The sequence below is a fragment of the Neltuma alba genome, unplaced genomic scaffold, assembly GCF_004799145.2.
Source record: "Neltuma alba isolate B1F8T4 unplaced genomic scaffold, ASM479914v2 tig00010873_pilon, whole genome shotgun sequence".
In the NCBI taxonomy this organism is placed as follows: Eukaryota; Viridiplantae; Streptophyta; class Magnoliopsida; order Fabales; family Fabaceae; genus Neltuma; species Neltuma alba.
The window spans coordinates 38,954-65,598 of NW_021635664.1; the positions used below are offsets into that span (position 1 = coordinate 38,954).

At 37.4% G+C, this 26,645-nt stretch overlaps 1 protein-coding gene across 1 annotated transcript; it reads left to right on the top strand.

Moving 5' to 3' along the window:
• The first annotated feature begins 18,447 nt into the window (after window positions 1-18,447).
• On the top strand, window positions 18,448-26,306 carry LOC114759595 (uncharacterized). Its single transcript, XM_028948797.1, has 2 exons — window positions 18,448-18,828; window positions 26,193-26,306. Exons 1-2 carry the CDS (start codon window positions 18,448-18,450, stop codon window positions 26,304-26,306), a joined length of 495 nt encoding a protein of 164 aa, XP_028804630.1.
• Window positions 26,307-26,645: the final 339 nt, after the last annotated feature.

The window sequence follows — 26,645 nt, forward strand, 5'->3', positions numbered from 1 at the left end:
CTGGTTTGAAGATGGACCAGCTCCTCCACTCTTTGAAATCTATTTGGAGGTCTACTATCATCATTCCTCCAGCTCAGTCGAGGGTTTGATTTCCATCCCTCATTGTAAGTGTTGGAGTAGGGGTCCCATTTTTGATTTGGGCGGCCTTGGAAGACTGCAGACACTTCCTCATATCGGCCTGGACAAACGCTAGAAATATGCATGACTGATCCACATGTTTCACAACTAGGCGCTGTAATGTCCATAGGAGCGGATGGGCGATGCACACTCATATTCTTCAATTCAGCAGTGATCAAAGACAATTGAGATGTCACTTGGCTTCCCAAAGAATCTACTTTTGATTCCAAAGCGTCCATTCTTCTGCTGTGCACCGAAGCAGCTCCCATCTCATGTACTCCTTTAGTATCTCTCACCCCATGTTGTTGATGATTCAGGGCCATCTTCTTTATCAAATCCCAAGCCTCTGCAGCAGTAGAGTCTATCAAAGATCCTCCCGATGCAGCATCCAACATACCCTTCTCTTGGTTCTTCAACCCATCATAGAAGTACTGCACCAGTTGCTCATCCGGAATTTGATGATGTGGGCATCTTGAAAGTAGGTCCTGAAATCTATTCCAGTAATCATAGAGGGATTCATCGTAGTCTTGCTTGGCAGAATAAATCTCCTTCCTCATTGATGAAGTACGAGAAGCCGGAAAGTATTTCTCCAAAAATGCCTTCCTTAAGTTCCCCCAGCTATGGTATGCATCAGCTACATGTCTTGGAAGGCTCATGTACCATTCCCTAGCCTTGCCTTCCAATGACAGATGAAAAACCTTCCATAGCACTTGGTCCAACGATGCTCCCACAGGCTTCATACTCTGACAAATCATGGAGAGAGATTGCAGATGGAGGTATGGGTCTTCTCCTGTCAAGCCATGAAATTTAGGAAGAGAGTTAATCAATAAACCTTTAATCTCAAAGTTAACTTCAAAGTTTGGACATGCAGCAGTAAATGGGTCAAAGTTAACATCAGATGTGGTGGCTTCCCTAATTGTTCTTCTTCTAGGGTTCCCATTATTTTCTCCCACTCTCTCTTGTTCACCATTTCCTCCATTGCCTCCATTCCTTACTTGGTTGGCATTGGGGTTAGGATGAGGGTGGTTTTGTGGTAAATCAGCCATTATCTCTTGGTCAGTAGGTTCACTCTCACTACTGGATAGGCTAGATTCCACTGAAATATTCTCTTGCTCAATCACCAACTCACTTGTCCCTCCGACTCTTTTCTCTCTTCTTATCTCTGTGAGTCTTCTCTCAATCTCCGGGTTATAGGGCACAAGCTTGGTTTTTCGTGGCATGCAAAATAAGTATCACAAGAGAAAAAGTAACAAAATTGACTTGCAGCACACAAAGTCAAATAAAAGTATGCAATGTGATGAATGCAAGTGTATGGTGTGAGTATGAAAGTATATGGATGAGTATGAGTATGTATGGATGAGTATGAGTATGTATGGGTGGGGTATGAGTAAGTATGCACAGATAAAGAAGCAAAATGTAAGTTTTAAAAACTTTCAGAGAAGTTGGCCGCGGCGAAAACAGGGGTTGGCCGCGGCGAAAGTTGGCAGAGAAGACCAGATGTCTGATTGCAGGGAGTTGGCCGCGGCGAAAACAGAGGTTGGCCGCGGCGAAAGTGTCCCGAGAGAAATCCTTCGGTTTTTCAAATATTTGGCCGCGGCGAAAGAACAGGTTGGCCGCGGCGAATGTGTCCCGAGAGGATTTCCTCAGAAATTCAAAAGGTTGGCCGCGGCGAAAGATAATGTTGGCCGCGGCGAAAGTTGACAGACTGCTTATCAGACACTGGACTTCACTGATGCAACGTGGAAGATGCTGAAAATCAAGAAAATCAGTATATTTGTTTGTATTTCCAAAAATTTTGATGCTATGCAAGATGAAAACCTATACTATGAACAAATATGCAACTAAACTACCCTAAATGCTACCCATAAAGATCAAAAACCTCAAAAGTCAATCAAATAGCACAAGCTAACCTAGAGAACCAATTTCTTGGCTCCCCGGCAACGGCGCCACTTGAAAGAGAGCCTTTGATTGTCGTTCGCTTAGAGGTTCTCGCTCAAAAATTTATCCAAGCTATGCAGTAGTGCAAACTCGGGTCGTTCTCTTTTGGGAGCCTAAATTAGATGTCTAAGTTAGATTAATGCTATGCAGAGTAATGAAAAGGGGTTTTTGGTGTTTTTAGCCATTAATGAAATGCCAAAACTAAATGCAATTAATTCAAATCTAAGTTACTTGTTTTTTGGATTTTTCTAAGATAGTAGTAATGAAGTGAAGTTAATGATATGTAATCTCTTGAATACAGCTTTGAAGCAATCATAGTTCAAAATAATTTTGGGAGTAGAAATCACCAAGTTTTCTAAATGAAACCTTAAAGAACTCTTTAAGTCTAGGATCTTAATCAATGTCACCCATTTCATAAGATCCTATTAAGCTCACTTGGTGTGTGTATTAAGATTAATTAATGCACTTGGTTAAATGCAAGCCCAGATCAACTCAACAATCACACATTACCATGCAAGACAGAGAGTATCAAAAGAGTTGCATATAAACATACATGTAACCACATGTATTGAAGCTCAAATTCAACACTAAATAATCCAATACACAAGACAATCATCCAGAATTGATTACAACCATAATCAAAATAGTTCAGCCCAAATTTACAAATCCTAAGACCTAGAAATTCATAAACAAAGAACTAGAACTTATAGATGAAGCTAACTCCCCTTTGAAGCTCTTGGAACTCATGCTCCTTCCACCATATTCAAGAGTTGAGAAGCTTAGCTAGTCATAACTCTTGAACCAACTCCAACTAGGTATTGTTCTTCAGCCATGGCAGCAGCAGATGGAAGAAATGGAAATGGGATTAGGGTTTCTGAGGTGGAAATGAGAGAAGAGGATGAAAGATACGTTGGTGGTGGCTGAATAATGGTCATCTCCTCTCATCATACCCAAAATAGGGTTTCTAACCCGAAACTTACGTGCATGGGTCGGTTTCTGGGCATGGGTAGGTCAAAATTTCCCGAAATGGTCGGGTCTGAGATTTGCTGCTTCGAGAGGTTCGCCGCGGCGAAACATGGCAGAGACTCCTTTCTTCACGGATGAGTTTTCGCCGCGGCGAAATAAGATGTTGGCCGCGGCGAACTTTGGCAGAGGATCCTTTCCTGCTTCTTTTGCCTTGAGTTCTTCAATTCTGGCCCCAAATCTTTAGTGTCCTACAATAAAAAAATAACAAATTGAAGTATCAATTGTCCTAGAAGTCAATTGAATCCAATTAACAACCAATTATGACAATTTAATCCTCAAAATGACACTAACTTAAAGTAAGAACTATAAATCTAAATTAAGCACAATTTTCATTAAAAAGGACCAGAAAGTATAACAAAATCATGGATAATGATATGAAAAGAAACTAATATCTTGAGCTCAATCAGCCAACCGTCTCTAACTCAATTGCTACTTATACACATTCTAAGATTACACCCCATACCTTATGATTTCTGAATGATCTAATTTCTAACAATGATGTAGGTATGGAGGTAACCCAGCTTAAGGTTGTTGCCGCTGTAAACCAACTTGAGCTTGGTGCAACATTTGATAAGGTTGAAGCAAGCATAGTGGATCCAAGTAAAGTTGGCGAGTGCATTTCACAAGGGTTTCAAAAAGGGAGTTTCTTTAACTTTACTGATGTTTCTACTCTAATTCCCTCTGTTGTTTAACCCCCAACTTTAGAACTAAAAGATTTACCTCCCAACCTTAAATATGCTTATCTTGAGCCTGAGAATAAACTGCCTGTCATTATTTCTAGTTTTTTAACTGAATATGAAGAAACTAATTTAATGGGAGTCCTTAGAAGAAATAGGAAGGCTTTGGGTTGGCAATGAGCTGACATTAAGGGAATAGACTCCACTGTGTGTACCTATAGAATTTTATTGACTGAAGATTCCAAGCCAATTAAACAAACTAGAGGAGATTGAATCCTCTAATTTCTGATGTGGTTAGGATAGAAATAGACAAACTCCTGAGAGCTAGAACCATATACACTATTTCTAATAGCGAATGGGTTTTACCGGTACAAGTTGTGTCAAAGAGGAGTGGAATCACAATAGGTAAAAATGAGAACAATGAACTCATCCTAACTAGGGTGCAAAACTCATGGAGAGTTTGTATTGATTATAGGAACCTGAATGATGCCACTAGGAAAGACCATTTTCCCTTGCCTTTTATTGATCAAATCCTTGAACAGTTAGTGGGGAAGAGTCATTACTGTTTCCTAGATGGATACTCTGGATATTTCTAAATTCCTATAGATCCTAGAGACCAAGACAAGACCACTTCACTTGTCCCTTTGGAACCTATGCTTACAAAAGAATCTTTTTGGTCTTTGCAATGCTCTTGGCACATTCCAATGGTGTGTGCTATCCATTTTTGCTGAATTTATTGAAAAATACATAGATATGTTCATGGATGATTTTACTGTATATGGGAATTCTTTTAAAGATTGCTTGAAAAGCCTTAACCAAATCTTAGCACAATGCATTGAGAAAAAGCTGGTTTTGAATTATTAAAAATGCCATTTCATAGTTAACCAAGGCATCGTGCTAGGACATTTAATTTCTAAAAAAGGAATTGAGGTAGATAAAGCCAAGGTGGAGGTGATATCATCTTTGCCTTACCTTACCAACTTGAAAGAGTTAAGGTCCTTTTTAGGACATGTGGGGTTCTATAGAAGGTTTATCAAGGTGATGAGGACCTTTGTCGTTCGCCTTGGGGTTCTCAATAAAAAAAAATCCAAGTTATGCATTATAGTGCAAACTCGGGTCGTTTCACTTTTAGGAGCCTTTATTAATTACCTAAGCTAGACTAAATGCCATGCAATGTAATGAAAGGGGGTTTCGTTTTTAAGAGTTAAATGAATGGTGACTAAACTAAATGTAATGAAAACAAACCTAAGTTACTATATTTTTGGTATTTTTGGATAATGATGATAGAATGGAAATGAATGATAGGAAATCTCCTGAGAATGGTTTTGATGGCAATCATAGTTCACTCAAGATATTGGGAGTTTCACAAATCCATTAGGTTTTCTTAATAACAACCACAATAACTCATTGAGTCCAATGTTTAAATCAATGAACTTTATTAATGAAAACATTGTGAAGCTCTCCTAATGTGTAATTTGAGAATGATCATTGAAATCTCCTTGACTTGTCTTACTTATACCTTGGGGCCAATTTCAAAATTAATCCAAGGATTGTACTATAGGCACAACCTCGGGTCGTTTCACTTTTGGAGCCAAAATTATGATCCTAGATTAACTAAATGCCATGGTAATGCAAATTGAGCTGGAAAAGGTTGGAGGTTTTCATTGAGACTTGCAATTAAGATAAAATGCAATAGAATGTAAATGTATTTTTAGATTTTTGGGAGATTAAGATGAAATGGATGGAAATCAAGTATTGAATCAATTGATAAAACCTCTTGAAAATGGATTCTTGGCAATCATAGTTCTCTTAAGATTTGGGAGTTTTATAAATTCATTAGGTTTTCTTGATAACAATCTCAATAACTCATTGAGTCCGATGCTTACATTAATGAACTCATTAATGAAAACATCATTAAGCTTCCCTAATGTGTAATTTAGAATGATTAATGCAAATGGTTCAATGCAACAGAAAATCAACTCATCATCAAAACATGACCATGCAAGATGAAGAAATCAAGAGAGCTACAAAGAACATATATGTCACCACATATATTGAAGCATGAAATTCAACATTAACCAATCCAACTACAAATGTAAATCATCAACTAATGATTACAGATCAATCAAAGTCTTTCACTAAGGATTTACAAACCTTAGACCTAGGAATTCATAAATACATAGCTAGAACTAAGATGAAACTGAAACTCCCCTTTTGAAGCTCTTAGAACTCATGCCAATCATCCATCTTCAAGAGCTGGAAGAAGCCTAGCCATGCATGGTATACTAAAGCATCTCTAATAAAACTGACTCAGTGTTTCCCATGGGTGAAGGTGACAGTGGAAGATGGAGGAATTAGGGTTTGGTGAGAGAATGATAGAAGATGAAGAGAAAACATGGATGGTGGCTAGATGTCCGTGTGTGACCTCATTCATACTAAATATAGGGTTTCTAACCCGAATATGACGTGTCTGGGTCGGTTCATGGAAGTGGGCAGGTCAATTTTTTCCAAAATAGTCGGATCTGGATATGCTGATACGAGGAGTTCGCCGCGGCAAAGGCAAAAGTGTGCCATGGCGAACCATAGCAGAGGCTCCTCTTTTGCTCTGTGTGCCTTGAGTTATCAACCTTAGCTCCAATCTCAGGTGTCCTACACTGAAAAGCAACAATTTAAGGCATCAATTGTCCTAGAAATTAATTGAATACAATTAATAACTAATTATGATGATTTTACCCTCAAAAAGACACTAACTCAATGCATGGACTCTTAATCTAAAATAAACTCAATTATAGCAAAAAGAGCCAGAAAATGCAACAAAACCATGGATGATGTAATCAAAAGATAAGAATAATTTGAGCTCAATCAATCATACAATTGGTTTATTGCAACCCAAAATCAGCTCAATATCAAAACATGACCATGTAAGATAATAGAGAATCAAGAGAGTTACAAGGAAACATATATGTAACTACATATATTGAAGCACAAAATTCAACATTAACCAATCCAAACTACAAATGTAAATCATTAACCAATGATTACAGTAACAATCCCAAGTTCTTAACCAACAATTTACAACTCCTAGACCTAAAAAGCCATAAATTATAGCTAAAAATTGAAAACTGAAACTAAACTCCCCTTTGAAGTCTGGAAACTCATGCCACACCACCATTCTTCAAGAGTTGATAAACCCTAGCCCTCCTTAGCTTCAAGAAAAGCTCCAACCAAAGTGAATTCGTCAACCATGGCAGCTGGGAGTGGAAGGAAATGAGATGGAATGAAGAAAAGGTGAAGGAAAGGGATGGGGAAGAAAATGGAGGTGGAGAGGCAAGAGGATGAGAGAATAGAGGTGTTCTTGATGATAGAATGGAGTGATTGGTCAAAAATAGGGTTTTTAAGGGTTTTAGGAGTCCATCTGGGTAGGATCATACGAGTAAAGGGTCCATTTTTTGCGTTTTGGATCTGAATTTGATGTTACTGATACGAGAGAGTTTATTGCGGCGAACTCAAATGTTGGCCATGGTGAACTATTCCAGAAGGAAATTTTGGTGAAATTTTGGGAGGTTGCCGCGGTGAACTCAAAAGTTTTCCTCGGCAAACTATTCCAAAATAGTCACTGATGCACATTTTCAGACTTTTTGCCACACTACAGCATTTTCTTGGAAACTCTCATGTTGTGTAATGCTTTGGTCTTCAATCTTGGCTCTAATTCTAAAGTGTCCTATAATAAAAAGCAACAATTTGAAGCATCAATTGTCCTAGAAATCAATTGAATACAATTAATAACCAATTATGACAATTTTACCCTAAAAAAGACACTAACTCAAAGTAAGATTAAGCATAATTATCATCAAAAGGAGCCAAAATCTATGATAAATACCCTTAAAATGATATGAAATAACATAGAACAATTGGGTTCAATCAAATCCCCCACACTTAAACCTTTGTACTCCTGGACAAAGGCAAAATAAAACTGAAGCAAGAGAATAGTATTGATACAAATGGGAACCCATATGAATTCAAAGTAAGAAAGTGGTAGTGCCATTAATCCAACTCTTTAAACAAGCAATCATAGTGATCTAATTTAATGAGAAGAGATTAAAGTAGAGTACAGTCAATGCAATGTGATGAACAAAAGAGAAAACACTCAGGATATAAACTATTTCACTCTACTCACCAAGATGGGGTAATTCTCTCTCAAATCCACTTAATCAACCACTTTACCATAAGCTTGTTAAAATCCTACCTCTCCACTTTTAATGCATGAATACAATGAACAAGAGGACTTTTAAAGTTATGATGATTGAAAGGGCTAATTGAGATAAGATGAGGTGAAAAGATATGAAATGATTAAGCACCAAGCATTTTAGAAAAGGTTTCCAACTAACGTTTACTCTAATCCCTTAAAGCACAACTTTGTTCTTTAAACCGCCAATGAATTGCCTTATTTCAACATTTTATTCTATTGGTACCATTTTATTTTGATCTTTCTTTCTTTGGCTTTTCTCAAACATTTTCTTCTATTTCTTTGCCTTTTTCTATTTCTTTTCTCTCCCTTTTTTTTGTGGCAATTCTAAACCCAAGAAGACAAAGTTTAACAAATCATGAATGTAATAGTAAAAATGTTAGAAACTTGAATGTATAATGCATCTCTTGGCACTTAAGAAAAGATGAAGGCTCAAATAGTTAGCAATGGAAAAAATCATGTGGGTTTGTGTTTGGGATGTAAGGGTTTAGAAAAGAACGCCTCTATCATGCTCATCACATTAATGCAACTAAGTCTTGATTAAGAATTAGAACAAGTTCTAGAAAGTGGAAAATGTAAGTGGATGCAACTCACTGTGAATGAAAATTAGGCTTAAAGAATCTTCCAACAAGGCTAAATCTCAAAGGCTCATGCACAAAGATTAATTGTACTCCAAATTAATCACAATACATTAACTTAGTCACTATAAAAGCAAGCTTGAAGAATTGTGACCAATAAAACTAAAACAATCAACTTTAAACAAATAGCAATTCTCATGAGTATCAATATGAGTTCAAAAACATTTACCAAAGTCCAAGAATATACAAATTCAAGTGTAAGTTAATTGAAGCAAAAATTTTCAAAAATTTTGACTCAAAATCTTCAAATTAAGTTCAAAAATCAATCAAAATTTTGAAATTTTTTTTTAGAAACCAGATTTTCAATAATCATAGGAAAACACAACACAATCAGTGAATATCAATCCCTCCCCCATACTTAAATCTTGTATTGTCCCCAATGCAAAACTCAAGTGCAACCCTAAACAAGAGAAACCAAAACCAAAAAGGGAGGAAAAGAAAAGAAAAGAAAACAAACTACTTTAACTACTGGCTATGTCCCCCCCACACTTATCTCACAAACAAGCAAATAATTGAAAAGATAAGAGTTAAGGAAGGAAAGGGACAACCTTTAGAACGAAATCTCTTCAAACTCTTGTAGGAGAAGTTCTCATCCCGGATGAGAAACATGCATTTCTTCAATGTGCTCACTTCTCCATCATTGATCTGCCCTAGTTGTAGTGGTGTGGAGTCCTACAAGCAAGTAGAACTAACAGCAGTACCACCTCTAGAAATAGAAACATGAAGAGGATAAAAATGAAATAAAGACAGCTTAGAATTTAATTTCTCCAAGCAACTATCATAACCAAGGAAATCAATACTACTCCCATTATTAGGAGTCAAATTTTCATTTAAATTTTTAAAATACCCAAGCTTATGTGAAATGGAAGCTGAAGAATCCAACTAGAAAGAGAAGCATGTTCTTCACACAAAGAAGCAGTGATAGTGCAAGCAACATCATCAACTAAACAACTACTATTAAAAGTGTTCAAGTGAGAATTTTTATTTTGAAACATATGAGGGGATTCAATTATGATTTCCTTGTCCACCTCATCATCACTCACATTATCAATAACTCAACAGGAATAGTAGTTCTAGCATAAGGGTCAATCTCCTCAAGAAGAGGAGCAATATTACCTGATGTAGGGCATAAGTCCTTGTGAGTTTGTAGATATTCTTGCTTCATGTCAACCTGTTGCATGAGTGAATCTGGACACTTTGATTTATCTTTCCCAATCTCAGACTCAATTTGTGCTATATCACTCAAGAACTTGCCCAATGCACTTTGACATTCTTTTAACTCTTCCTTTGATTCCTTAGAGATTCCAGATATCTCTACCTCTTCAAGTAATCCATGGTAGTATGAATTCAAGCGACCACACGCTTCCTTTAAAAATCGTATATGTTCATTCTTAGGAATAGTGAGAAATGGGTCAGGTTCACTGAATTGATGTTTATGAGATTGGGGAAGAGATTGGTATATGGATTGGGATGAGGATTGATGGTAGTATTCATATGGAAAAGAAGGTGGTTCAAATGAGGAATTATGTGGTGAGAATGGTTCAGGGTAAGAAGTGGAACATGGATAGAATGATGGTGATGGTTCATGAAATGGTTGGTGAGATGAGGAAGTATATTGGTAGTAGGGTTCCTGTGATGGAATACTTGGCTCATGATATGGATGATGTGATGGAATGTGCTCAAAGTGTGGATTGTATGGTGAAGGTGATAAGTCATAATGTGGTTCTGGTGGTAGATATTGATTTAGGTGTGAATGGAATGAAGAGGTATGGTAAGGAGAATGTGGAGGGTCATTCATCCATTCATGGCTATAGTTATAATGAGGATAGGGTGTATCATATCTTTGATAAGTCCCACCAAGTTCTTTATGATCAAAGTGTGCCCGAAGAAGATCTAATTATTGCTGTATGGAATTAAATCCTTGAGAAAAATCATCACCCATCAAAGTGTTGTAACCTATAAAAGAGGAAGGGTGATCAGATGGACCTAAGTTATTATTGAACCAAGCCAAAAGAAAGCAAAACAATCGATTCCCAAAGAGTTCTAAAGCCTAACCTAAAAAGTAAACGAAACAGGGTAAGAAGCTAAAATTTTTTTTTCTTAAATAGGGGACCCTTCGTCGCGGTGAAAGGAAGGGTTTGCCATGGTAAAGATGTCCTGAGGGGGAGAATAGAATCTGGTTCAACACGCTACGCCACGGCAAAACACAAAGTTGGTCATGGCGAAGGTGTCCCGAAAGGGGTTCTCACTAAAATTTGATAAGTTGACCACGAAGAAACAAGGAGTTGGCCGCGGTGAAATCTCACAAACAACGAGAAAACCAGAACAATACAGCAAAAACACAAATTGTCACACCTTACTTATATACTACCTTAGCATTCATTTAGAACCATTCCAGATCATGTTGGATGGTCTTACACTTAAAAAAATTTAATTTCGACATTAATTTTCGGAAAATTACTGTTCACTATCCAGTTTTCAGATTACAGGTCCAACTTTCAAAAATCATAACTAATTCTAGAAAAATCGTATAGAGGTGTTCCAAAATTTTGTAGAAAGCTCTTTCAATTCTCTTTAAGGAAAAAATATTCAACTGAACTCGGCCTCACTGAAAACGTACATTTTATTAGATTAAGATTACTATTCATTTGGTAAAATCAGGACTTTCCAGATTCTCCACCTTAACTTTGAAAATTCATATCTCTTCGTATACGCATCCAAATGAGGTGATTCACCACTCATTTTAAAGCTTGGGATGTGTACTATAAGTATACCAAATTTTGTAGCTTTAATCATTCATATGATAGGTCAAACTGAAGCTCAAAACTAACTGCTCCATGACCTACGTTTTATCCCTTAACATCTCTTTATTTTAATTCTTTTTATTTCTTTGGCATACCTAACATGGGCTTACATTTTCCCATTCATGCTCATACATTCCTATACATTCCATAAGCTTTATAATTAAATACATGGCATTCACAACATAATTATAACATAGGAGAATTATACATTGAATATTAGTATCAATCATTAGTATCAATAATTCTCCACTTCTTCTCCTTGCTTCTCATGCCATTAGTGCCCATCATTGATTGACCTAAATGGTTGGTTACGAAGGGGTGAGATTCGAGGGAATCTCAGTAGCAAACATTACCACATACATGTACAAGATGGATGCTAGTGTATGGTATGTAGTTTTTCATAAACTTAAGTTAACTAGTGACATGCCATCATGCTTTATGCTTGGTATAAAAATGCATGGCCATGGGAACATATTGAAAACAGCATTTTCAGCAATAATCATCATGTCACAACATTATTCAAACAAAAAATACAAACCAACACATGAGCTTACCATGCCAAGCACATAAAGGGTAAGTTCACTACCTTGCACCTCAAGCTTCCTCTTACTTTTCCTTTGACTCCCTTCACTTTTCAACCATGTGGGCATTCGGTCAACATCACCAAACATCCTCTTGGATGTTCTAAAGGTCCTAAACATAACCATAATGATCACACAATTCATTAGGACCATTAGATTACATACAGTTCAAGACTAGCTTTCTTGAACCTCAACCCTTTCTCCTAGTCTTAGGGTTTTCTTTCTAACTTTTCTAATATAAATCTTATCATTTCCCATCCTTAAGATCCATTTCTTGTCAATTAGGACCACTTTAGATGGCCTTAGATTCAAGAATACCAAATCTGAAAACTTTAGTTCGCGGGTACTGTTCACGCAGAAACTCCAGAATTTTTACTCAAATTTGAAAATTCATAATTAAATCTAGAAAAATTCAAATTGAGTGCTTCCAAGTCTCACTGAAATATCCTTAAGTTAAATTTAAAGAAAAAATAGTTTTAAGAACCAATTCTATGCCAAACAATACCGGAATTGTACGGAACTCGAAACTCTTCCAAAAGTTCAACACTGTTTCCAGATTTCAAACCCTAACTTTGAAAAATCACCATAAATCGTACACATATCCATATGAAGTGTTCTACCCATGGATTTAAATCTTATAGAGTGTACTTTAAGCATGAAAAATTTCAAAATCAGATACACACAGTAACTAATTCGAAATAGGTATCAAATCAGATGCTACAGCCACCACATACCTTGATCTTGAAGCTTGAACTTAGGTGGACTTTCTCTCACTAGAAATAGCTCTTTCTCTCTCTAGATGCAAGGGCAGCAGAGTTTCCTCTAGTGTTCATCAGCTTGGCCAAATTGAGGGGAGAAGAGTGCCTATTTATAGCCAAAAAGTTGGCTTGAATGGACCAAAATGCTCTTGGTAGCTAGAAGAAGGAGTAAGGGCAATTTTGGAAGTTCAAGTGGACTTTTGCATAATCATTGCATCACCTTATTACATCATCCTTGCATCATGCTTCTAGAAGAGGCCACGTGTCACAAAAATAGTGGAGGAGAAGGAAGATTAGATCATAACCGTCGGATCTAAACTTAGCCCTTAAGTTTCCTCCTATTTTACTTGACCCACAATTCTCTGACTTTCTTTATGACCTTCCAGGATCCAGAAAATTCTTCTGTCTACTCCATAAATTCTCTTTCATTCTAGAGAGTATCTATGAATTTTCTCAGGCCATAACACTTCCTCTAAACCTTGTATAAAAATCATTTACTAAAATACCCTTTTATCGGTATAATCTGCTCTTTAACTTATTAAAGCCATTCCACTGGCCTTTTGGTTGCAACACTAATTTTATAAATTATTATAACCTTTCAACCAATTAATCCTCATTTTTACGTATATTTTTGAGGTCTCTTGCTATTTTAAATAATTACCTCAAACAATGTACTTTTTACTGGCCATAACCTCATAAATTCCATTTAAGCTATCTCAGGGGTATTTTCATCTTTTCTCTTTATAGAAGAGTCTTAGAATATTATTTCCCATTTTTCAGGATTTTCTTGGAATTTTCTGTACACTCTTCCATTTTTGCCCTTGCTGGTCATAACTTTTTGAATTTACAGTTTAGTCCCTACTTGGATTTAACTTCATATAATCCTCTCTTTGAGGCTTCTAACTTAACCTTTGGCCTATATCTAGTCTCTTTTCTCTCTCTAGGCCTTCGAGACTTTACTGGAGTCTCTGATCTTGATTATACTGAAGCCCCTGAAAAACTTTTACTTTGCAGTTTAGTCCCTGAAACTGCTTTGACTTCCTTTCTCATCTTTGGGACTTCTGCTCAAAAAGGGTCTGGTAGCCTATCTAATTCAGGCTACTTTTGATGCTTCTAGGCTCAAAAGTCTAGATGTTACACAAAGCAACAGAAGCTCAAAAATGCAAAGAATGTCATGAAATGTATGAAACTATATGGAAAAATCAAAATCAAAATCAAGATCTTTGTTTGTGCATCTTAAAATTTTTATGCAATGCAAAACCTATTATGCACAATGCAAAAATGTAACCTAAGAGGCTCACAAAACCCCAATAAACTAAAGTTGACAATTAACTAGCCTAGGGAACCACTTAATGGCTCCTCGGCAACGGCGCCATTTGATGAGGACCTTTACCGTTCGCCTTGGGGTTCTTAATCAAAAATAAATCTAAGTTATGCAGTATAGTGCAAACTCGGGTCGTTTCACTTTTGGGAGCCTTTATTAATTACCTAAGCTAGACTAAATGCCACGCAATATAATGAAAGGGGGTTTGGTTTTTAAGATTTAAATCAATGACCAAACTAAATGCAATGAAAACAAACCTAAGCTACTATATTTTTGGTATTTTTGGATAATGATGATGGAATGGAAATGAATGATAGGAAATCTCCTGAGAATGGTTTTGATGGCAATCATAGTTCACTCAAGATATTTGGAGTTTCACAAATCCATTAGGTTTTCTTAATAACAACCTCAATAACTCATTGAGTCCAATATTTAAATCAATGAACTTCATTAATGAAAACATTGTTAAGCTCTCCTAATGTGTAATTTGAGAATGATCATGCAATTGGTTCATTGCAACCCAAAATCAACTCAATATCAAAACATGACCATATAAGATAAGAGAGAATCAAGAGAGTTACAAGAAAACATATATGTAACTACATATATTGAAGCACAGAATTCAACACTAACCAATCCAAACTACAAATGTAAATCATTAACCAATGATTATAGTAACAATCCCAAGTTCTTAACTAACAATTTACAACTCCTAGACCTGGAAAACCATAAATTATAACTAAAAATTGAAAACTGAAACTAAACTCCCCTTTGAAGTCTGGAAACTCATGCCACACCACCATTCTTCAAGAGTTGATAAACCCTAGCCCTCCATAGCTTCAAGAAAAGCTCCAACCGAAGTGAATTCGTCAGCCATGGCAGCTGGGAGTAGAAGGAAATGAGATGGAATGAAGAAAAGGTGATGGAAATGGATGGGGAAGAAGTTGGAGGTGGAGAGGCAAGAGGATTAGAGAATAGAGGTGTTATTGATGATAGAATGGAGTGATTGGTCAAAAATAGGGTTTCTAAGGGTTTTAAGAGTCCATCTGGGTTAGATCATACGAGTAGAGGGTCCATTTTTGCATTCTAGATCTGAATCTAACTAAGTTTGCCTCGGCGAACTCTCAAAATCTCACCAAAATTCCCTTCTAGAATAGTTCACCATGGTAAACTTTTGAGTTCGCCGCGGCAAACTCTCTTGCATCAGTAACGTCAGATTCGGATCCAGAACGCAAAAATAGACCCTTTACTCATATGATCCGACCCAGATGGACCTCTAAAACCCTTAGAAACCCTATTTTTAACCAATCGCTCTATTCTATCATCAATAACACCTCTATTTTCTCATCCTCTTGCCTCTCTACCTCCATCTTCTTCCCCATCCATTTCCTTCACCTTTTCTTCATTCCATCTCATTTCCTTCTACTCCCAGCTGCCATGGTTGACAAATTCACTTCGGTTGGAGCTTTTCTTGAAGCTATGGAGGGCTAGGGTTTATCAACTCTTGAAGAATGGTGGTGTGGCATGAGTTTCCAGACTTCAAAGGGGAGTTTAGTTTCAGTTTTCAATTTTTAGCTATAATTTATGGCTTTCTAGGTCTAGGAGTTGTAAATTCTTAGTTAAGAACTTGGGATTGTTACTGTAATCATTGGTTAATGATTTACATTTGTAGTTTAGATTGGTTAATGTTGAATTATGTGCTTCAATATATGTAGTTACATATATGTTTCCTTGTAACTCTCTTGATTCTCTCTTATCTGAAATGGTCATGTTTTGATATTGAGTTGATTTTGGGTTGCAATGAACCAATTGCGTGATCATTCTCAAATTACACATTAGGAGAGCTTAACAATGTTTTCATTAATGAAGTTCATTGATTTAAACATTGGACTCAATGAGTTATTGAGGTTGTTATTAAGAAAACCTAATGGATTTGTGAAACTCCCAATATCTTGAGTGAACTATGATTGCCATCAAAACCATTCTTAGGAGATTTCCTATTATTCATTTCCATTACATCATCATTATCCAAAAATACCAAAAATATAGTAACTTAGGTATGTTTTCATTGCATTTAGTTTGGTCACCATTCATTTAAATCTTAAAAACCAAACCCCCTTTCATTACATTGCATGGCATTTGGTCTAACTTAGGTAATTAATAAAGGCTCCCAAAAGTGAAACGACCTGAGTTTGCACTATACTACATAACTTGGATTTATTTTTGATTGAGAACCCTAAGGCGAACGGCAAAGGTCCTCATCAAATGGCACCGTTGCCAGGGACCATTAAGTGGTTCCCTAGGCTAGTTAATTATCAACTTTAGTTGGTTGGGGTTTTGTGAGTCTCTTAGGTTACATTTTTGCATTGTGCATAATAGGTTTTGCATTGCATAAAAATTTTGTGATGTACAAACAATTATCTTGATTTTGATTTTGATTTTTCCATATAGTTTCATACATTTCATAGCATTCTTTGCATTTTTGAGCTTCTGTTGCTTTGTGTTTTTGCTGTATTGTTCTGGTTTTCTCGTTGTCTGTGACATTTCACTGCGGCCAACTCCTTGTTTTGCCTTGGCCAACTTATCAAATTTCAGTGAGAACCTCTCTCGGGACACCTTTGTCGTGGCCAACTGTGTTTCGCTGTAGCGTAGCATGTTGAACCAGATTCCATTCTCCCCCTCAAGACATCTTTGCCTTGACAAACCCTTCCTTTCACCATGGTGAACTATTCCAGAAGGGAATTTTGGTGAGATTTTGAGAGTTTACCGCTGCGAACTATTCCAGAATAGTCACTGATGCACATTTTCAGACTTTTTGCCATAGCATAGCATTTTCTTGGAAACTCTCATGTTGTGTAATACTTTGGTCTTCAATCTTGGCTCTAATTCTCAAATGTCCTACAATAAAAAGCATCAATTTGAAGCATCAATTGTCCTAGAAATCAATTGAATACAATTAATAACCAATTATGACAATTTTACCCTCAAAAAGACACTAACTCAAAGTAAGATTAAGCATAATTATCATCAAAAGGAGCCAAAATCTATGATAAATACCCTTAAAATGATATGAAATAACATAGAACAATTGGGTTCAATCACAAGGACTTCAGTAAAATTGCTTTACCTCTTTCCAATTTGCTGTAAAAAGATGTTGATTTTCAGTTTGACAATGCATGTGAGCTTGCTTTTGATGAATTGAGGAATAGGTTAGTTACTCCTCCTATTTTGACCTCTCCCAATTGGGATTTGCCTTTCAAAATTTCTTGTGATGCTTCGAACTTGAGTGTGGGGGTAATGTTGGGTTAAAGGGAGAATTCTATTTTGAAAGTGATTGCTTATGCCTCTAAAATTCTAGATGCAGCTCAGAAAAACTATACCACTACTGAGAAGGAATTGTTTGCAATTGTTTTTGCACTTGATAAGTTTAGACCATATCTAATAAATTCCAAAGTGGTTGTGTTTACAGATCACGCTGTAGTGAAATACCTTTTCCACAAACCTCAATCGAAGCCGAGGCTCTTGAGGTGGATGTTATTACTTCAAGAATTTGATGTGGAAGTGAAAGATAGAGCTGAAAATGTCAACCATGTGGTAGACCACCTGAGTAGACTACCTTTAGAAACCAAGGGAGTACTTGATTCTGATATTATTTGTGATTCATTCCCTGACCAATCTCTATGTGTATTGTTTGCTTCTTAACCATGGTTTGCTCACTTAGTTAACTATATTGCTACTGGTCTAATCCCTTCTCACTTGACCACCTTTCAGGCTCAAAAGCTTAGGAGCGAAGCTTTCTATTATATTTGGGATCCACCACACCTAGGGAGGTTATGTTCTGACCAAGTGATTAGACGGTGCATTCCAGAAGTAGAAGCTCAAGCCATTCTGGAGGCTTGCCATGATACCTTGTGTGGAGGGCACTTCAGTACTAGAAAAATAGCTAGGAAGGTTTTAGATGCAGGATTTTACTAGCCCATCTTATTTAGATACGCATTCACTGGTTGTAAGGCATGTGATAAATGCCAACGGTTTGGGGGGTTAGTAGAAGGAACAAAATGCCACAGCAACCTATTTTATTTTGTGAGATCTTTGACGCTTAGGGGACAGATTTTATGGGCCCCTTTCTACCTTCCCATGGTTACACCTACATTCTCCTAACTGTAGATTACCTCTCTAGGTGGGTAGAAGCCATCCCCATATGTAAAGATGATGCACCTACGGTTTTTAAATTTCTGAAGTCTACCATCTTTAGTAGATTTGGGGTACTTAAAGTGCTAATCAGTGATTAGAGAATTCACTTCTGCAACAAGTTGCTCAATAACTTGTTGGCAAAATATGGGGTTTCCTACAGTGTCCACCCCTTATCATCCTCAAACTAATGGTTTGGCTGAAGTATCAAATCAAGAGATCAAACGCATCTTGGAATGGATTGTCAAGCCGTCCAACAGAGACTGGAGCTTGCGACTAGATTATACACAGTGGGCCTATCGTATTGGCCACAAGACCCCAATTGGTATGTCTCCGTATCAGATCATCTATGGTAAGTCTTGCCACATTCCGGTAGAGCTGGAGCATCAATCATATTGGGCAGTTAAGAGCTGCAATGCTGATTTGGAGGAAGCTGGCCTAAATCGACTCCTTCAAATTCAAGAACTTGAAGAAATATGGTTAGACGCCTATAACAGTTCAAACATCTACAAGCAGAAAACCAAGCTTGTCCGTGATGCCAACATCTTGAGAAAGAAGTTTAAGGAGGGTGACAAGGTGTTGAGGTATCAAGCTTGATTCAAATTTAAGAAGGGTAAGTTCAAGACAAGCTGGGATGGACCCTATATTATGATGAAAGTGCATAACTTTGGGGTGATAAAGTTCAAGGAAGAGGCCATGGGCAAAATGTTTCCGTGTAACGGTCATCTCCTCAAGCTCTATGAAGAGCCCGCACCGCCTTCTTAAGGCCAGGTCGTCCCTTTCCTTTGCTTCTACTATTCACGTGAATTTACTTGTGCTTAAATTATCTTGCTGTGAATTTTAGAGACTGTGGAAGGGATGGCCTCAGTAGAAGTAGTCACCACCACACACTTCTTCACATTCTTGAGTTTACCCACCTTTACGCTTAGCTCTTTTCCTCTCTCTAGAAGGGTGACATGTTGTGCTTCAGTCTTGAACTGAACTTCACAACTTCCACCTTCGTTGTTTTGTGTTTTGGCTTTGTGCTTTGGTTTGACTGTGTGCCGCAATGTGGACATTGCTTTGAGTGTGTGGAGGAGGGAACTCTTAAAAGCGGTTTTGTGTTTTGGTTATTGGGTTGTGCCTTGTTATGCGTAGTTCTTGCTAAAATTTACCAAAATTTTGAAAATTTTTTTTTGAACTTTTGAAAGTTTTTCCTAATCTTCCATCACTTGTTTTTGGAGTTTTGTTTTGATTTGTTAAGAATTTGATGATGGATTGATGAGTTGGGTTGTTATGGTAGGCATTCTGGTAAGTAATTTTGGTTTAGGGACTTAGGTTTGAAGTTTTTCAGGGTCTAGAATGTCAAAGCCTCTCTGTGCACTCAAGTTTGAAAGGAATTGAAAGACACGCAGCAGAAATTAACTTTAAAATTTTTCAATTCCTTGCTCGGATCTACCAATTGTATTCAAGTCAAGTGGTAAGAGGTGTTACCTGCGGTATTCGAATCGATGGTGGCTCGGGGATTCCGACATTCAGGATGCCTATGCTCTTCTTTTGATCGTGAGAAGTTGACGACTTAGATTGGCTTCCTCTACCGGTATCCACACGAACAGTGTTCCAATCACGAACGATGTGCTAGCAGCTCTTGTCCTTCTAGGGTTTTTGATAATCCGTCCTCACCGTCTCTCTATTGGTCGTTTCTTATCTGCAAACGTTTTGCACCCTCACACGCCCAAAACCCTAGCTCCTAATATCAAATATATATAGGACGCTAAGGATATTGGATTTCAGAATTAATCCTAAATTAATTCCGAAATTAATACAATATCACATATTGCGTAATCTGATAAGAAATTAATTAAATAAATACGGTTTTTATATTAAATCCATCTTACAGATTTAATTCACCTATTTAATTCAAAATAAAGATATGACGGAATTAAATTTGATTTATTCTAATAAATCAAATATTAGATATTATACCTTGTCAATTTTAAAAAAATGATATAGATTTAATTTATCCTTATAAATCAAATCTTATAAATATCTCTTATATCATATAATATATATATATACGCGAATTTATATATATATACACGTCCACCCTAGATTATTCATTGAATATGGACATATCTTAGATTCAATGAATCTAGACATCATAACTCGTGTTGGGCTATTTTGTGTGTGACCCTGTAGGCCCATATGAAGTTGGCAGTGGGCCATTTACTATAATGACTCACAAGTCGTAAGCGGTCTCTAGCAAGACATCACGACTACCCAAATCATATGAGGATCGATGAACGATGTAACCTTTCATACAACCATATCATGTCCCTTTTGTCACACGACATTTTGGTCATGGATGAGGCATGGAGAACGTCATCCTCCTATTCCTGACCGTTACTTTCTCGATCCCTGAGTAGTCTGAGTACAGAAATGGAACTACCTTTCCATTACAGTATGGCCATACATTTCTTAGACTCACTCATCGAGGGGCCCAGTAATATTTCTCTACGAATGTGAGGGACAAATTCCATCTTGACCATTCACATTCCTCTATATGAAAAACCACTAAGCCTGAACATAGTCTTTATGATCACTCGATCAAAAGTGACTTTTGACTAGGTCAAAGCTGAGCGTTTCTCATGTAGGAATCCATGATGATCTCAGGTCAAAGGGCACAGTGACATGGTTTGTATATAAGAGAAGCTTATGACTTAACCCATGCAGCTCTCTCATAGCGGGTCGGTCCAACACCTTGTACTCTTACATGTGCCTATGACTTTGATTTATATCTCTATACATCTTCAAAGTCATACTGGTCTTATTTCATCTCTGCTCTAATATAGATGACCGACCAGGGACATTTAGGATAAAATCATGAGTTATCCAAGGATATTCATCACAGTAAACATGCAAATAATATGATAACATAATTAAGAAATTCATAAATCAACAATGTTCATTACACAATGATTGGTCCCTAGGGCACAATTTCCAACATCCTCCCACTTGCACTAGGTACAATCATTAATTTGTCTAATTCCTATTGACCTAACATGATGCTCATGCTTTGCCTGCATAAGCGGCTTTGTTAGAGGATCAGCAATATTGTCTTCTCCCGCTACTTTGCATATTTTTATATCACCTCTATCATTGATTTCTCTAATGAGATGAAATCGCCTGAGTATATGCTTGGTCCTTTGATGTGACCTAGGCTCTTTGGCCTGTGCAATGGCACCACTGTTGTCACAGAACAAAGTTATTGGATCTGAGATAGTAGGTATCACTGAAAGAGAGCCTTTGTTATCGTTCACCTTGGGGTTCTCAATCAAAATTTAATCCAAGCTATGCAGTATAGTGCAAACTCGGGTCGTTTCACTTTTGGGAGCCTTTATTAATTACCTAAGCTAGACTAAATGCCATGCAATGCAATGAAATGGGGTTTTGGGTTTTTAAGACTTAAATGAATGGTGCCTAAACTAAATGCAATGAAAACAAACCTAAGATACTATATTTTTGGTGTTTTAAGATAATAATGATGGAATGGAAATGAATGATAGGAAATCTCTTGAAAATGGCTTTGATGGCAATCATAGTTCACTTAAAATATTAGGAGTTTCACAAATCATTAGGTTTTCTTAATAACAACCTCAATAACTCATTGAGTCCAAAGCTTACATTAATGAACTCATTAATGAAAACTTTGTTAAGCTTCCCTAATGTGTAATTTTGGAATGATCATGCAATTGGCTTAATGAAACACACAATCAACTCAATACCCAAACACAACTATGCAAGATAAGAGAGAATCATGAGAGTTACAATAAGCATATATGCAACTACATATATTTAAGCACAAAGTTCAACATCAATCAATCCAAATTACAAATGTAATCATTAACCAATAATTACAGTATCAGTCCCAAGTTCCTAACTAAGAAATTACAACTCCTAGACCTAGAAAGCCATAAATCATAGCTAAAAATTGCAAACTGAAACTAAACTCCCCTTTGAAGCTCAAGAACTCATGCTACACCACCATTCTTCAAGAGTTGATAAACCCTAGCTCTCCATAGCTTCAAGAAAAGCTCCAATTGAAGTGAATCCGTCGGCCATGGTAGCTGGGAGTGGAAGGAATTGAGATGGAGTGAATGAAAGATGAAGGAAATGGATGGGGAAGAAGATGGAGGTGGAGAGGCAAGAGGATGGGAGAATAGAGGTGTTGTAGGAGATGGAATGGAGTGTATGGTCGAAAATAGGGTTTCTAAGGGTTTTAGGGGTCCATCTGGGTCGGATCATATGATTAGAAGCTCCATTTTCGCGTTCTGATCCGGATCTGGCGTTGCTGATACGAAGAGTTCACCGCGAGCTCCGCCTAATCTTGTGATTTCACCGCGGCAAAGCTGTAAGTTGGCCACGACGAACTCTGCCCGAGAGATTACTGGTGAGATTTCAATTCTCTTCGCCGCGACGAACTCTATTAGTGCTGATACTCTGATCTTATGTTGTGTCATCCTTTGGTCTTTGATCTTGGCTCCAATTCTCAATTGTCCTACAATAAAAAGTAACAATTTGAAGCATCAATTGTCCTAGAAATCAACTGAATACAATTAATAACCAATTATGACAATCTTAACCTCAAAAAGACACTAACTCAAAGCAAGGACTCTTAATCTAAATTAAGCACAATTATCATCAAAAGGAGCCAAAATCTATGATAAATACCCTTAAAATGATATGAAATAACATAGAATAATTGGGCTAAATCAATCACCCCAAGTTCAGTAATGAACTTCCTAATCCAAATGGCTTCCTTAGCTGCATCAGATGCTGCTATATACTCAACTTCCGTTATAGAATCCGCTATAGTGCCCTGCTTAGAGCTCTTTTAGCTTACTACTCCATTATTCAGGAGGAATATATATCTCGATTGCAATTTACTATCATCCTGGTCAGTTTGGAAACTTGCACTCAAGTCGCGACCTCATTGTTTTCAGGTCGTGACCTGGGAGGTTAGTCTAAGTTGGGAGCTCTTTGTGTGTTCAAGTCGCAACTTGGGGAAGACAATGGGTAGAGGTACTCTGTGAGTTCAGGTCGTGACTTCGGTTGTTTTGGGTTGCGACCTGGAGCTTTTTCTAAAACCCCAAAATCCCCCTTTCTCTGGTTAAGTCGCAACCTCACTTACATCAGGTCACGACCTGACATGAAAAGTTAGTGTTTTTCCTTCGTGTTCACCTCTTTACCCCCACTTATTTCCACTCTTGTTACCATTTTGCCACTGAACCTACCCTGAACTCAAGTTCCATTCATTCCAAACTTAAAAAAACCCTAGGCCTTCTTTTGTAAAACCACTTAACCCTCCCTTCAATTCATTTCCCATGTTCTTTCCCCCCACATTCAACTCTCTCCTCCCATGACTGCTCTATTCCTGAAGTCACGACTGTTGGAAATTGTGCCCTAGGGGCCAATCATTATGTTTTGAACATTGTTCATTTATGAATTTATTAATTACGTTATCATATTATTTGCATGTTTACTGTGATGACTATCCTTGGATAACTCATGGTTTATCCTAAATGTCCCTGGTCGGTCATCTATGTGGGAGCAAAGATGAAATAAGACCAGTATGACTTTAAAGATATATAGAGATATAAATTAAAGTCATAGGCACATGTAAGAGTACAAGGTGTTGGACTGACCCGCTATGAGAGAGCTGCATGGGTTAAGTCATAAGCTTCTCTCATATACAAACCATGTCACTGTGCCCTTTGACCTGAGATCATCATGGATTCCTACATGAGAGACGCTTAGCTTTGACCTAGTCAAAAGTCACTTTTGACCGAGTGATCATAAAGACTATGTTCAGGCTTAGTGGTTTTTCATGCGGAGGAATGTGAATGGTCAAGATGGAATTTGTCCCTCACATTTGTAGAGAGACATTACTGGGCCCCTCGATGAGTGAGTCTGAGAAATGTATGGCCATACTATAATGGAAAGGTAGTTCCATTTCTATACTCAGACTACTCAGGGATCGAGAAAGTAACGGTCATGAATAGGAGGATGACGTTCTCCATGCCTCGTCCATGACCAAAATGTCGTGTGACAAAAGGGACGCGATATGGTTGTATGAAAGGTTACATCGTTCAACGATCCTCATATGATTTGGGTAGTCGTGATGTCTTGCTAGAGACCGCTTACGACTTGTGAGTCATTATAGTTAATGGCCCACTGCCAACTTCATATGGGCCTACAGGGTCGCACACAAAATAGCCCAACACGAGTTATGATGTCCAGATTCATTGAATCTAGGATATGTCCAGATTCAATGAATAAATAGGGTGGACGTGTATATATATATATTCGTATATATATATATTATTATATAAATATAAGAGATATTAATTGTTAGATTTAATTTATAAGGATAAATTAAATATATAAATTAATTCCGTCATCTCTTTATTAAATAAATAAGTGAATTAAATCTGTGAGACGGATTTAATTTAAACCATATTTATTTAATTGTTCTCTTATCTGATTAGGCAATATTTGATATTGTATTAATTTCGGAATTAATTTAGAGTTAATTTTGAAATTAAATATTATTCATTAAACCTATAGCATCCTATATATTTGATATGAGGAGCTAGGGTTTTAGGTGTGAGAGTACCAACAGATAAGAGACGGCCTAAGAGAGATAAGAGTGGACGGATTCTCTGAAAACCCTAGACGGACATAGACGCTAGCACGTCGTTCGAGGTTGAGGGCTACTCGTGTGGATACCGGTAGAGGAAGCCGACCGGAGTTGTCGACTTTGAACGATAAAGGAGGTGAGCAGAGGCATCCTGAACGGCGGAATCACCAAGCCACTCGGAAACCGAACACCGAAGGTAATACTTCTTACTACCTGACTTAAACGCGATCGGTAGATCCGGGCAAGGGATTGAAAGTTTTAAAATTTTGTGTTGTTTTCCGCTGCGCGTCGTCTTTCAATTCCCTTCAACGACTCCCTATCTTCGATTCTTTAACAGTCACAGCTTTTCAAATTCCCTTCAAAGTCACGACTACTCAGTCTTTTCTAATGGTTTGCTCCTTCTCCAATCGTTCAGTTGTTCTATTCTTCTGTTTCTGTAACTTCTGAGTGCCTCCACTGTGAAATCCACCTCCTATAGTTCGTGAACAATCCTATCTCCACCTTGCATTCAATCCTTCTATCCTTCTACTCTCTCAAGGTCTGTTTAATCTTCCCATTTCATTTTCAATTTTTCTGTTCTTTCTGGTTTAGTTTTTTGCATTTTTGTGGGTAGATAGTGTTGTTTTTGTCAGGGCTTTGATTTTGGTTGAGTGTAGTATTACTGGATGTTGAAAATATTGTTTAACTAATTTTCAAACCGCTTGGGACTGTATTTTTTGAAATGGATTTGGTTTTGAGCAAACTGGTTCATGCTGTATTTTCTCAACTTTCTGGGTTCAGGTCACGACCTCAAACCTTTCTGAATTCAAAATTCCCTCTGTTTGCTTAATTCGTGACCTCACTATTCTCAGGTCGTGATATGAGCTCACAAAGGAGGTTTTAAACCCCTGATTCACCTCTGTTATTTCAAAACTGTAATTTCTTATTGGATCTTGACATTACACATCAAGGTTTAGCAAGAAATAGATTTTGGGGCAATTGAAAATTATGAATACTTGGGTTTTCTCATGAATTTCCTAATGGTTTTAAAATGTAAATGTCCCTGTTCAAAATCTTCAACTATTTTGCTTAAGTGAGTCTCACAATGGGTAAATGTAGGCCTAATATAGGGGAGTACTTGGTTTCTGGGCTTAGTGTAGTAGTTTCTTTTCCTAGGTTTGTTTGTTTTGTGTGTTTACTTTGGTTGCTTGCTGGTTGTTTGCTTTGTGTCCAGATGCCTCATACCAAAAAACTCGAGTCTTCAGGCTCGAAGAAGAAGTTTCGCCCTCGTGAGGAGACTAGACTTCCAAGGAAGAAAGTTGTGGAATTATTTGCCAATAGGGGGTAGTTTAAGAGTGATATTTTCCACAAACACAGTAGTACCCTTTTTATGAGCTTGCCAAACAAAAGGGCCTTGAGGAACATATGAAGAAGAGGAACAAAGCCAATTTGACATTAGTGAGGGAATTCTACACTTGCTCTGCTATGGACGGACATAGGGGGATCACTTTCAAAGGCAGTGAATGTTTCTTAACTCGGAAGGCTATTGAGAAGTTCTACAAGTTACCTGATGTCCCTGTCTATGAGTACCAGCGATGGAAGATCAGACTTACTAAAGTTCCCTGGGTAAAGGTCTTCCAAACCATCAGGACAAGGGAAGCTGGGCGGACCATAAAGGAAAGTGGGC

What these genes read in the sequence shown, in the direction of transcription:
- LOC114759595 (XM_028948797.1), top strand. Translation starts at nt 18,448, where the DNA reads ATGGGGTTTCCTACAGTGTCCACCCCTTATCATCCTCAAACTAATGGT. An exon ending in ACAAGCAGAAAACCAAGCTT is followed by an intron (nt 18,829 to 26,192) that starts GTCCGTGATGCC and finishes CTTTGTGTCCAG; the next exon opens with ATGCCTCATACCAAAAAACT.